This window comes from Ammodytes marinus (assembly GCF_949987685.1).
Source record: "Ammodytes marinus genome assembly, chromosome: 10".
Lineage (NCBI taxonomy): Eukaryota > Metazoa > Chordata > Actinopteri > Uranoscopiformes > Ammodytidae > Ammodytes > Ammodytes marinus.
Genome location: NC_137214.1, coordinates 19,305,628 through 19,319,259, shown reverse-complemented (window position 1 = coordinate 19,319,259; position 13,632 = coordinate 19,305,628). Strand labels below are relative to the sequence as shown.

At 39.6% G+C, this 13,632-nt stretch overlaps 1 protein-coding gene across 1 annotated transcript in view; it reads right to left on the bottom strand.

The window, feature by feature from the left end:
* glra1 (glycine receptor, alpha 1) overlaps positions 1-13,632 on the bottom strand; it is a gene marked incomplete at both ends in the record, with an annotated part of 97,950 nt that overhangs the window by 27,769 nt on the left and 56,549 nt on the right. Inside the window, 3 exons of the mRNA XM_080036073.1 lie at positions 2,762-2,899; positions 3,772-3,854; positions 8,900-9,123. Of these exons, the coding sequence (XP_079892199.1) occupies positions 2,762-2,899; positions 3,772-3,854; positions 8,900-9,123 (445 nt within the window). The remainder of the gene's footprint in view (positions 1-2,761; positions 2,900-3,771; positions 3,855-8,899; positions 9,124-13,632) is intronic.

Genomic DNA, 13,632 nt, shown 5'->3' with positions numbered 1-13,632 from the left:
GGAATTGTGCATGAAGCGAGATTGACTCTGAGTAGGATTTAGTGACAGGGAAAAAACAGATTATTGTATCTGTATAGCAAAACTGGATTATCACTTAATTGTCTCTGCTGTGCGTGTGTCTGACTGTGTGTGTGTGTGTGGTCATGAGAAAATGGAATTATGTGTGTATTTTTATTGTGTGTGTGTGAGCTGCGATGGTGAGTCGTGTCAAGGCCTTTCGTCTGGAGGTGGATCGTTCATCTTCTCAGCGGCGACAGCAGACGTCAACCTCAGTGTGAGTGATGGCTCAGAATCTGAACTAATCAGCCCGCTGTGCACACACACACACACACACACACACACACACACACACACACACACACACACACACACACACACACACACACACACACACACACACACACACACACACACACACACACACACAAACTGACTTGGCCAGTGCTTTGGTATCATGGACGTGGATTATATTGCAACCTTTAGTTTTTTTTGTATTTTGGTAGAAGATGGTTTCCTGGAAAGTTTGTTTTGCTTTACATCGTGGTTTATTGTTAAGAAACTAATCCGGAGCAACATCACAGTCAATAACAATTGATTGATATTTAAATAACTTCCATTTATGATGTTGAAGAGTAAGTAAAAGATTCAAAGAATATTAAAATTAACAGACACATTTATGACAAACAAGTCCTGCCGTTGTCATAAACCCTAATACATATTTGGCTCCTGTTTCTGATTTAGCTAAAATAATTATCACAGTTGATTTCTCTTGACAATCTGTTTCCCCCTTCAGGATTTGATATCATATAAAATACAAATGGTTGGTTTGTCAAGGTGTCTTTCTACCAGGGGTAGAATTTACAGTAAATGTCTAAAACAGCTCTATTTTTGTTTTTCTGTCTCTTTAAGACAGTCAGCTACTCTGAATAGACGTACTGTATATTTATATATTTATTTTGTTGTTTTCTCTGGAGTGTAGTACTTGTGGACTGGACAGATGGTTTTCAGCCACACTTAGAGGAACTGGAGGGAGAGATGGAGTCCCCCATCCTCTGCTAGATTCCCATATTTTAGTATTTCTGTTGTTCTTCAGCTTCCGTCTCACATGCCCTTTCTCTGTCATTCGGTACTGTGTGTGTGTGTGTGTGTGTGTGTGTGTGTGTGTGTGTGTGTGTGTGTGTGTGTTTGTATCTGCTTTCCAACACTGTCCATGGCTGTTTTTGGTTCTTTTTTTCACCTTATTGTATTTTTTTCTCACCATTAATTTCTTATCCACTGTGTTCATTTTATTTAATTATCTTCCTGATAATATACATACTCTATAAATGCACTGGTACTCAAACATAGTGTAAGTCTGAAAAGAAGTGAATAAATACACCATTAGTTCTGAGTTTGTGGCAGAAACAAAGTCTGCAGACCACAATGTTTTCCTCTTCACTGAGCCACACCGAAAGTTTCATGACATTGGGAGAAAATAAAATAAAAAATTGGAGTAGTATATGTTTTTTTTCTTCCATTTTTAATGTTATTTCCACATTTCACACGTCACATAAAACATGAAATTCCCTCTCTGATTCATGCAGTATTGCAGTTGAGTCTCGAGGCAGAAGTTTCTTTCTAATGCCGGCCTGTCTTAATTTCAGAGAATATGCGATTTCCCAAGTCTGAATTTAGATATGTTCTCCCTTCACTGGAGAGAGACTCACTTTCCTCTCTTTGCCTGGAGTCCTGCTTTTATTAGATTTTCTCCTCTAACCTCTTCTACTGTATCTCTTCCATCACTCCCTTTGTATCCATTTCTCTCCATTGCTCCTTTTTACAAAGCAAAGACTGAGGGGACACGGAGAGAAAGAAACTAAAACATGAGGATGGGGATCGAGAACAGGGTCTTGATGGGAAAAGAAAGAGGAAAACGATGACTAGGAAGAGAATACAAAAAGATGGAAAGATGAAAGAAGTGCATATAGTAATAACAGTAATACACTCACTTAGCATATTTCTCTCACTGCAACGGATATTAAATCACAATTTTTTTTACGCCGGTGTTCATTCATATATAAGTTATTCATATTACATTTCCAAACATCCGGCAGATGAGCAGTCAGTAAAGTCACTCCCCATACCCAGCTGTGCTGAGTAATGCTCAGTAAAGAACATATTCTGCATTCAGAGGAAATTCTATAATGGTATTGTGTTCTTATTAATCATCTTATCAAGTAACACTTGTCTATTATTGTAAAAGTCTGGTTTCATTAAATAATCATCCTGTTTTATTTTATTTTTTTAACCTGGAGCTTTACTAGCTTTGTTCTTTATTTGTGTCAGGGTTTGACACTACACCCAGGATGGTTACTGGAGAGAACAATGTCATTTGGTAGTTTGGTGAAACAGTGTCTATTAATACCAGTTATGTGCTAATGGTGTTAGCGAGATCACGGCAGGTCAACTATGCAGACAAATATGTTGAATATTGCTGTCCTCCAGGCAAGCATACAATTTTAATATATATGGTAAGTAAAGTTTCCAAATGAATAATAAATATATATTTAGCTTTAAATTTAAGTGTTCTTTCAGGAAAAACCCATCAGGATTTCAACAACTGCTGCAACACTCACATCTTCATTCAAGGAAATTTCTTAAAAAATGCTTAATTTTTTGAGACTAAATGAAATAAAGGGTTGATTTAATGTTGTGCACAAACCATACAACTGAAAGTAATTACACAACTATGGAAGCCACATGTCATCTTTGTCCCACTCACCTGTGTTGTATTGCTTGGTGCAGTAGCGCAGGTCCTGCTCCTCTTTGAGTAAGAACTGAGGTAGCGTCAGGCCGTCAGCCACCTGCACGGCTCCCTTCTCGTCCCACTCAAATATGAGATCATTCATGGTGTAGCCGACTGGAGGAGAGAGAGAGAGCAGGGAGCACCAGGTTAGAACGTTTCCATCATTGTTTGGCTCATTTAGTTGTGTTCTTCTTCCCCTGAGAAGGAAGGTGATCATTCTGTCTCTGGCCAGGGCTCAGGGTCGACCAGAGAAAGAAATCCCATGGGGGTTTGAGGGGTTAAAGGACCAGTTCAACACAAATGGAAAACTCTGTCATCTGCCTCCCACCGTGTCATGAGTTGACGTAAGATAACTGCAACGTCCATAGTCCATAGTGCAGTGAATGTGGTTGTTTATATAATCAGCAGCACACATGTTTAAAGCAGAAGAGTCATTTCATAAATAAATAATGTAAAGATGAAATACAGGTGGTGAAATCATATCAACGTCAATAACAACAAATCTGTTTTTTTCATTGTTGGATTTCTGTTTAGGGCTCTACCTTCACGCTCTGATTTGAGGCTGAACTGCTCCTTTAAGAAAATTTCACAGAGGGAAAAATCACATTTCAACAGTGTCAATCCTAATTCCAAGGTCAAAAATGTGATAGGTCCCGAATCAGAAGGCTACATTATGAAGCTTTTCAGTATCTGTCTCTTCCTTTGATACCTTGAAATTTGAACTGACACAGTGTATCAGTATGCTACAGTGAGCAGTGTATTTTTCTCTCTCTTTTAAGATCGCTGACCCTTTGTGCAAGTGCAGAACTCTTTGAACTCAAACTCCCATCTCTGTGATTCCTCTCACATTTGTTCACAGAATGAAAAGGCCACAGTCTGGATATCATATCATATCTCCCACCCTGCCAGCCGCTGAGTGACTGATCGACTGCTCTCCATGTAGGCCTAGCCCTGACAGTGTGTGTGTGTGTGTGTGTGTTACTCACAGCTTTCCAGCTGCATGATGCAGGTCTGGACGTCCATAGGGAAGTTCTTCAGGTCCATGGGACAGGCCAGGATTAGTGTTATTCTGCAAACAAACAAACACACACACACACACACACACACACACACACACACACACACACACACACACACACACACACACACACACACACACACACACACACACACACACACAGACACACACACACACACACACAGAGGATTATCCAGAGCTCTAAGTTGCTCAACCAACCGGCACGAGGCCACCACACACAACGTTACTGATCAGGACGTGTTTGAAATTGCTAAAAATGAATAGGCCTACTTCTATTTCCTTAAAAAAATACATACATTTCCAACAAAATATCAGAGCCAATGTGTGACATGTTATTTGAATTAAATATTGATTGAAAACAATGGATTGTTATTGAATTGAACTTAATATATTTTAGTTTTGGACAGTCAATCAAACAAAACAAGCACTATGAGGACATTGCACTGGGCTCAGACGGAGCTTATTCAACTCAGTCCCTCAAATACATCTGCCTGAAATACTACCAAAAGTTGTTTACTGTTGAAAATAGTCCAAAAAGTGTCTGAGTTTGAGTAATGTTTAATCTTTTTTAAGATCCTTTTTTGGTGTGTTTATGCTTTTTATTAGACAGTTTAGAGGGACAGAGAGGGAAATGACATGCAGAGAACAACCACAGGCCGGATTCCAACCTGTGTGCTGCAACTGAGGACTGAGCCTCGATGGGGGGAGGGGAGAGGGGGGGGGGGGTCCTCTAACCACTACACAGCGAGCACCCCCCTGTTTGAGTAATGATTATAGAGATCAAATGTTTAAGGAGGTTACTGAACTTTTTATTTAACTACATTTTTCTCGGATTAAATATTGTGGCATACACAGGGTTGGGAAGTCATATACAGTGTTGAGGAACATATGAACATTGTTGGGATTTGTTGGGAAATAATTTGATATAGAACATTGCCAGCCTGGTCTTTTTGATGAGGTAATCAAAACGATATTGGATTGTGATGGTTGCAGATGGAGAAGGAGATGGATTTTTCCCGAGTAACTTTTCCCAATACTGATTATCACAATGGCATTAAAGGTCACACGTTCACTGCCAACCTCAGCACTTCTTCCTCTCGGCTGCAGGACTAACAGGATGAAAACCTGTAGCTGAGCCGGTGTGAAGCCACATTGGAATGAATCTTGTTTCATGCACGGCTGCTTCATGAAACTGCCAAAATTAAAATGTTCGGGGCAGCCGGTCCCCGCGTCGCTGTGACACATTAGGTTTCGGAGTATCAGGCACCGAAATTAATTACTGCTGTCACATGGGGGGGAATGTATATCTGCAGAAGTCAACTTTTCCCAGGAATTAATGGGAAAGCTATATGCTATGTTACTGATGTGATGCATTACTGAAATCGAACACTTTCATTTTGAAATGAGATATCTACCATTTGAAAAAAGAGATGCAACCAATGATTATTTTCAATATCAATCTGTTATTTTTCAGTTAGTCTATCCACCGTGTAGTCTGGAAAATATAGATAATTATAATTTTAAAAGTTATTAAATGCTTATTTCTGAGTTTATGAAGCTTTACACTATGAAAAGTTGATCATTCTACTTTATAATTGTAATACAAAACTAATACAAAGCCCCTGCAACAACTCAAGAGTTTGAGGAAAAATAATTGAAAAACAACCTCACTACAAGGCTCATTTATAAGCTGGTCTGAATATTTTGATGAAGGAGCATGAAAAGTATACTTTGAGTGCTTCTATACACTCCACCGACTAATGAAGACCTTGTGATGAGCTTTAAACACATCCTTAATTAATCATTAATGTCAACTAATTGCTGTAAAATTGTAATAGGTTTCTGTTTGTTTTTGCAATGACCTCTTTTTGTTTTGACTCTGTAAAGCACTTTGAATTGCATCCATGTATGAATTGTAATTGTTTTTCAAGGTTAAGGAAGGAACTCAATAACACCCAAGATTCTTAATTGCTAATCTTATACACGCCGTATACTGTATAATGGATAACGCCGACCAGGAATTATTACTGGTGATAGACAGTGCCACTAAATACCATAATGCACTAAGTACAAAGCACTATTGCTTGCTTTGTCAAATGTTCTGATTATGAGGAAGCTTTTTCTGTAAAATAAAAGAACCACCATCCACCACCACTGTTCCTATACGTTCTAAATCACTAAATGCCATGTCCAAGAGTGTTCAGCACTAAGACATTCCAAAAAATACAACTTCAGCTCCAGTTTCGTTTGTGCTGAGTCGGAGCTGTCAGCAGGTTGCTGTGACGTGCAGGAGGTGATTTCACCGCACACATTCACTCCTCTGTTCTGCTCTAACAGGACACCCGCTGTTACCACACACACACACACACACACACACACACACACACACACACACACACACACACACACACACACACACACACACAGACACACTCACACACGCGTCCAGTCGGCCTGATGTAGCGAATGAACTGTGCCGTGTCTGCACATTGTTATAAGTGCCTGACAGGATGCTGAATATGTATTACACACATGATGTAGCCTCCACAGATGTCCCACTTTCTCAGAAATAAAGATTCAGCTCTGTGGGTTTCGGTTCCGCTGCACCGTGACACCCAAATGCCAAAATGCTGACAAAGTTATAGTTATAGTGCCTTTCTGTAAACTCCTGGAGCTTTAAGTGGACTTGGGCTATAAGCACGATAACAAGGGAAATCACACGTTACCAATGGGGACCACAATAATGTCTGATGTTAAAGATAACTGATTACACTGTAATCTTTCTTTATGCAAATACATTGAACTAAAATTATGTTTCTCCTGTAATCTAAAAAAAGAAATGCCAACAACTAATTAACAAAGAACTGCTGCAACTGCAGTAAAGAGGAAAAAGAGAAAAATCACTTAATAATGTTTTGAGAGATACACAACGGAAATATAATGTGCTTTAGCTGTGCATGGGCTACACACCTTTTGTTATCTAACGGATTACATATGGCTCGAAAAGATGACTTATCCGAGATACAAAACAAATACCTTTGGACAACAAGCCAGTCATATCTTGTACATGCATTGAAATTGAAAGTCTAAACTAAAAGACAAATATGCCAATTGGTGTCATGGCTACCTCAAATTGCTCCCTGTGCAGTATTTATTTTTTATTTTTTTTATACACAGTGCAATTCTTGTATCATACATTTAACTTTTGATATAGCACCCTACATGCACGAATGGGACCACACATCAGTTCAGAGCGAGTGCTGCGTTTTCCTTTTGAAGTACAGCAGGAAATTGGACTAGTGAATCTGGTCTTCCAATCTCAAAAGGTTCACTTTCATCTTGGGCCATCCGTCATGACCACTCCTCGTACTGCTCCACTGTTGAGCGATAAACATTTTTTTTAAAACCACAGTAAACCAGACATTTACAAGACGCTCTCCCTGTTCCCCCGCGATGGTTTAATGTCCTGAGCAGCCTTGTCGCCCTTGAGATCAAGCTGATCAACGGAGGGTTCATTCTGATGGTGTCAAGGTAAAAAAAAGTGGGAGCGCAGGATTTCGCCCTTTTTCTGATGATATTTATAAAGGGGCCAATCTCAATCCTCCTCCTCCTGCTGACATTTAGGTGAAAAACGGAGCTTGATAACGGATCAGGCTCGCTGCTGGAACACTAACAGGCTGAGAAGATGGCTGCAGCAGTGCTTTCTCCCCCCCCCTCGGCATAGGCAATAAAAGAGGAAGAGAATGAAACCCTGGCAGGCTAAAAGGTTTGTCGGTGGATGACACAAAGAAAGAAAGGGAGGAAGTAGACTTTGTGAGGAAATAAAAACCTCTTACCGTACTTTGAGCAATAACAGAGGACGAAGGCTTATGGAAGGCAATAAACAAGAGGAGTCATTTTCTACCTTCTATCATAGTTTTATAACTGATTGTTTCAATATGATTTGCAAACATAACTTTCCTCCTTCCTCCATGGCGGTCACTCCGAACATTTTCTATTTCCGATACATTTATTTTTTTAATCATTGTTTGTGCTTACTCCACCAGTATCAAAGTACTGTGCAGCTTGTATTATTGCACTTTGAAAGAAGAAGTTAGAATACAAACAAGATACCCTGACAATTGAATGCATGTAGCAGCATTTTTAAATGATTGTCTGTGAGTAGGGTCTCATTAACCTCAAAACTCTTCTTACATCTCTAAGATGTCAAATTGATTTTCTGAGACAAAATACACTGATTATCATGCATTTATCAGGCATTTGGAGTACTCAGATTTAGAATTGTTACAAAATGACAAAGTGCAAAGTTATTTTGGACAAGACACAGACAATTGTCAGTGAATAAAATTCAGAGAACTCCAAGGTTCGGGTACAAAAGGTACAAGAGGACATAAAGACATTAAAGGCCTACTTCACCGGTTTGAATATGAAGGTGTATTGAATTCTGAGATCCTATGTAGTATAAATGTGCGAAAAAAATTGAAATCGGTTCATCCTAGCCTGAGAAAAGGCAGAAAGAGTGTTTTTTTAACCCTATATTTCTCTTTCTCGTGACATCACAGAAAGAGAAATATAGGGTTAAAAAAAAACTTACTTTGTAAATATTACTGTGATGTCTTTTACTGTGACATCACAGTAATATTTACAAAGTACGTTTTTTTAAGAACCTTTAAGGCCTTTAAGAACAGAAGTCTTGTAATACCCTCAAGGACATTAAGCTTAAATTGTGTTGTGATTATGGCTAATGGCAAGCTAAAGCTAACCATATCTCATTGTAGAAACCTGATTTGCTACTGATCCAATTTGTGCCTCTGACTTCTTAACAGCAATGGTTTGTAGAGCCTCATGGGTGTCATAGCACTTGGAGCCATCCATCATACCAAACTGAAAGATAACTAGACAGGGGTACAGCCATGCTAGCTGCTAGCTCTGTTACAATACGGACGACAGAACAAAAAATGGTGTACTATTAATTTCAATGAACAACAAAGAACATCTTCTTTATTACAGTTTCCAGATTATAACCAGGCCTTTTCCAAATTTGGATTCCAAAACCTCTCACTTTCTTTACTTACCGTATGCTGTAGAGCACATTGCCGTTTTTAGAGATTCGTAGCAGCTTGTTGTCAGTGGTGACCTCGTGGAAGTTGGCCCCCTTCTCATTGGCAAAGAACAAGTCAGGTTTCCAGATGGAGTCCAACATAGAGGGGTCCAGATCCAACGAGTCGTCGGGGTACTCGCTGTAGGCCAACCGAGGGTCATTCCACTGCTGTCTCAAAAAGATGTTCACTCTGTAGTCCTAAAGTGGGACAGAGGAAAGACAATATGGATAAGTTAGAGAGAGAGAGAGAGAGAGAGAGAGAGAGAGACAGAGAGAGAGAGAGAGAGAGAGAGAGAGAGAGATGCATCTACAACTGCATCTCCTATGCAGCAATAGATGGTCAAGAAAAAAAGATAACACAATTAGGACCCTGTGCTCTAGAAACTTTTCTGTAACTGAAATATGCATAAACTCATTTCTACAGCATCCAACTTCCCACTGCTGTATTTTGATCTATATTTGAAAGTTAGTAGGAGGCTTCAATCGCAAAACACCATCATTCTCTACAGACAAATGACGTCTTCACATCATTTCTGGATGGACACGGTCAGCTCGTGCATGCCCTTGTCCTATTTCCTGGAATAGGGGTGCGCCGACTACTAAGCAAAGCAGCATTTTTATCAGAATTGCCTAACAGATTGGCACTTCCCTTCTGCTGCACGCTGAATACTCCTGTCCTGTCTGATGTTTACTATGATGGGCATTACTTGGTGTTTGTTTATTGACACAACCGCCTACTAGTGTTGCATTTAAGTATCTTTGATGATATCCAACAGAGTCACACTGCTCCCACCTCATTCTCTCAATAAAAGACAGAACTTTCTTTTCATACAACCAAATCTGTTGTTTTTATGTTGACAATGGTCCCTTTTCACACATGTTGAGAAAAATGGCTGCTGTTGGCAGTAAGCACTGTGTGGCACTGTGTGAAATATGAATTGTAATGAGAGATGGCTTTTCAAGGGGTTGTTCCAACGTCTGAAGCATGCCATTCACTTTTTGGACTTTCTAACAAAAGACGACGACACAATGAGCCAAAATCTCATAAGACAATGCTGTTACGATGATGTAACTGTGTATTTCTGGACTCATTCAACTGTGTGGTTGGTTTCGAAGCCTTATGTACTCTACAAAACTGCCTTGAAATCAAAGATGCAGGAGCATAACAATTTCTAGAAACATCCGACAATGAAGGAATTATTTTGAAGGAGAAAACAAGGGGAACCATTTCACCCATAGGAGAAGGACACCGACCCAGAATGCAATGCAGCAGCCACACAAATGACCAGCTTTTGGCTTTTCTTTTTCGACTTGTAGAATCTCAAATTTTTCAGCTCATCTTATTCTACTACCATCACCACTGCTCTCTCTGCTCACGTTCGTCTGCCACAGCTGCATTTCTCAGGGGGGGAGGCAAAGTGTCTGTGCAGCAGGCCAGGCAGGTTGGAGGAAAAATTGATTCGGCAGAATTACAAGAATACAGCAAAAGTTATAAAGCATAAATCCCAGGAACACCTTGAACAGAATGTTATAAAATGTATCCGCAGGGAGATATTCCCTTTAAAAAAAAGAGAGAGAGAAAGGGAGGGGAAAAAATGGCTCGTAAAGGGTCACTGCACTGCTGACTCCAGATGCTGTAACACCATATGGACGGAGAGATCTACAGATACAGGCAAATGTAGAGACAGGCGTGATGGACAGGATTTCACGGTTGGATGAGCAGACGGTTTAGTCTTCATCCATATGTCATTTTCCTCCTCTGTATGAATCTAGGAGATTTTACTGATCACGTCTCGCTTTGCCCTCGAGACATATATGAGATCTTGTTTCCTGCCTGTGAGCCAGTGTGCAGCCTCAGATTCTCCACAGCCTGTAAGACTGCAATCGACCCGGCTTTTAGCTTTTTTTACCATCTATTCTCATGGAAGCTTGTGTTTCGCTGTTGTTTGATTGATATAGAACCTTTCTAGGGGTCAGTTTAACAGTGCTACAGTTATTTTACAAAATAAACCAAAATCAAAACCAGAAATAGTGTGATATAAAGACAGGCAGATGGATGTATTGGGAGCTGGCCAGGCACTGACTCTTACACAGATATATGGAGAGATAGAGTGGGAAGCCAATTAAAGGGACATATCAACAGAAAACACAAGAGAACATATCCAAATCAAACTATACAGTAGAAGAGTGTGTGGCCTTTTCTTTGTTGAGCAACTTTGTGTCATTCCTCATTGACAAATGCTTTCTTATTTAGTCACTTAAAAAAACAAACATCATTGGTGATGTTTGCAAACCATTTACAGTAGCCGCTGATCTTTGCTTTATTGATCCGACTGAAAGATTGAGAGATTCAGATGTTTTGGTTTTTCGTCCAGCTGGAATTTGAGTGGACTAAAGGTTAAATTCAGTATAGAACGCTGAAATTAATGTCCACCATGTGAACCTACAGCCTCCGCTGTTCAATAGAAGGATCAATACATGTGTTTGTTTGTGTGTGTGTGTGTGTGTGTGTGTGTGTGTGTGTGTGTGTGTGTGTGTGTGTGTGTGTGTGTGTGTGTGTGTGTGTGTGTGTGTGTGTGTGTGTGTGTGTGTGTGTGGTTTGGTGTGTGTGTGTGTGTGTGTGTGTGTGTGTGTGTGTGTGTTTACTCCCACACTTTTAGCTCTCTATGGACCAATTTGAGTTTGAGAAAGCGAGAAGATTTTGTGTAAAGGTAAATATGTTGGTCCCTGTGCACACTGCACACATACACTATACACAGTAACTGAATAGGGCTCTTGTCAGTTTCTTCAACAATTCTTATTTAAACATTTTGATCAGCCACCAAATTGTTTAAAGTTATGTTTTTGTTATGTCATGATATGGAGGACCAGTTGTGACAAGAGAGTAAAAATGATTAACTGTATCGAACATTTGATTATTGATTATTACGATTTACTTCTGCATCAATACAATTGTCCTCCAGGGATGAATTAATTAATCGATATTGTTTCTTCCAATCTATTCCTTAACCTTGAGGTCAATTTCACCTAAACAAATTACGTCATCCATTATAAACTACTTAATTATTCTGATTTAATTTTTAAGTAATGTCAACTTGTCTGTTATAACAGTATGTTTTTTTTTCTTCTTGAAATTACTTTTAGAAAAACTGTTTGCTTGGCTAGAGAAACCGACCTCAACACCCTCCCTTAAAGACTGTGACTGTTCAATAACTTCACACTTAAGCTGCTCCTGCTACTTAGAAACAACAATATTCTCCCATGTTGCAGTCTTATGTTTTGTGTCATCCATGCTCCCCAACCTCCTCCCTCTACAATCTTTTTTATGACCAACCTCACTTCCTATTGATGAACACTAGTCATACTTCCAATCGCCGCTATAGGGCTTTATTGCTGAAATATAAATGTATGTCCTCTCCTTTTGGGGCTTTTTTTGTGGTGAGAACAGCCTTTTCATCCAGTCTTCCCTCAACTTAACAACACGCGGGGGTAGGGACTAGAAATGGGTTTAGGTTAGAGTTGGTTAAGAATGGATCCAGGTAGAAAATAATACATTAAATGTTGCTGCCGCATAGCGTTATTGTGTTATAACCTCCGTAGCCCGCTCTTTATTTTCAGAGATGGAGAGTCTGTATTCAGTGCGGGTGGCATTTAGCTCGCTCCTCCATCCCCGTAATTGTCAATTATTCTCAGAATATGGAGCTCGGCCACTTCGGCCAGGCTGAAACCATCATTAAGCTGCGTGGCGTAGCAGAAATGCATCGCAGGGATGAGGTACGGCCATGTCAGCAGCCCCAACGGGTGGCATTTAAAGGAGCAATAAGCCACTGTGCTGGATGTGTGTGTGTGTGTGAGTGTAATACAGTCACATGGCAATCAGCCTCAGTGAAACCCCTCCACCGTTCATCACTGTTTATTAGACTGAAATATCTCACATGAAACAAATGAGCGTGACCTTTTATGAGCGAGTCACCTTATTTTCTGCACGAGAATATGATAAGATGAAATGGCGCAGAGATGAGGAGAGTCTGACGACGGAGAGAGGCAACAAGGGAATACAGAGGAGCGGATCATCAGTCATAAAACACGCCTGCAGTTTAACACCAGCTTGGAAAAGGCCTAAAGTCAAACAGGAATGGTGTCAGGAAACTCCATTCCGCTGCTGCAGCTTCACACACCTGTTCTGCATCAGTGGTTTTCACCTTCATAATGGCCACGTTTCAAAAATATAATGCAATTACGATTTGTTTATTCGTTATTAGCACAACTTTCACTCTTTCCGAGTGCCATTTTAATGAAACTGGTAAGTGTGTTAATGTGAACAAAATTGAAGTGCTTGTAAATCAGCTAATACACTTTGCCATATAGAAAGCGTATTAATTAAATTTTTTCAGCTCAGCGGGACCTACGAAGATGAAAAATAAATTGATGCGTTCAATGTTTGAAATTATTAATATTTTCTATACTATAGAACATCTGTAGTAAAACATGTCTGGAAATTATATAATTAATTTTTTCAAATGACTTATTCATGGTCAAAAATATTTACATTAACGTCCTTGAAATAATTTTTTCATCTAATTTTAAATGTATTTCAGCCCAGTAATCTGAGTAATTTCGCTCTATATTGTATTATTCCGCTCAGTTAGTATGACCAGCGTAGTCGACTATTGCATTTTGATTTACCGCAACTATTATATTTTGCTA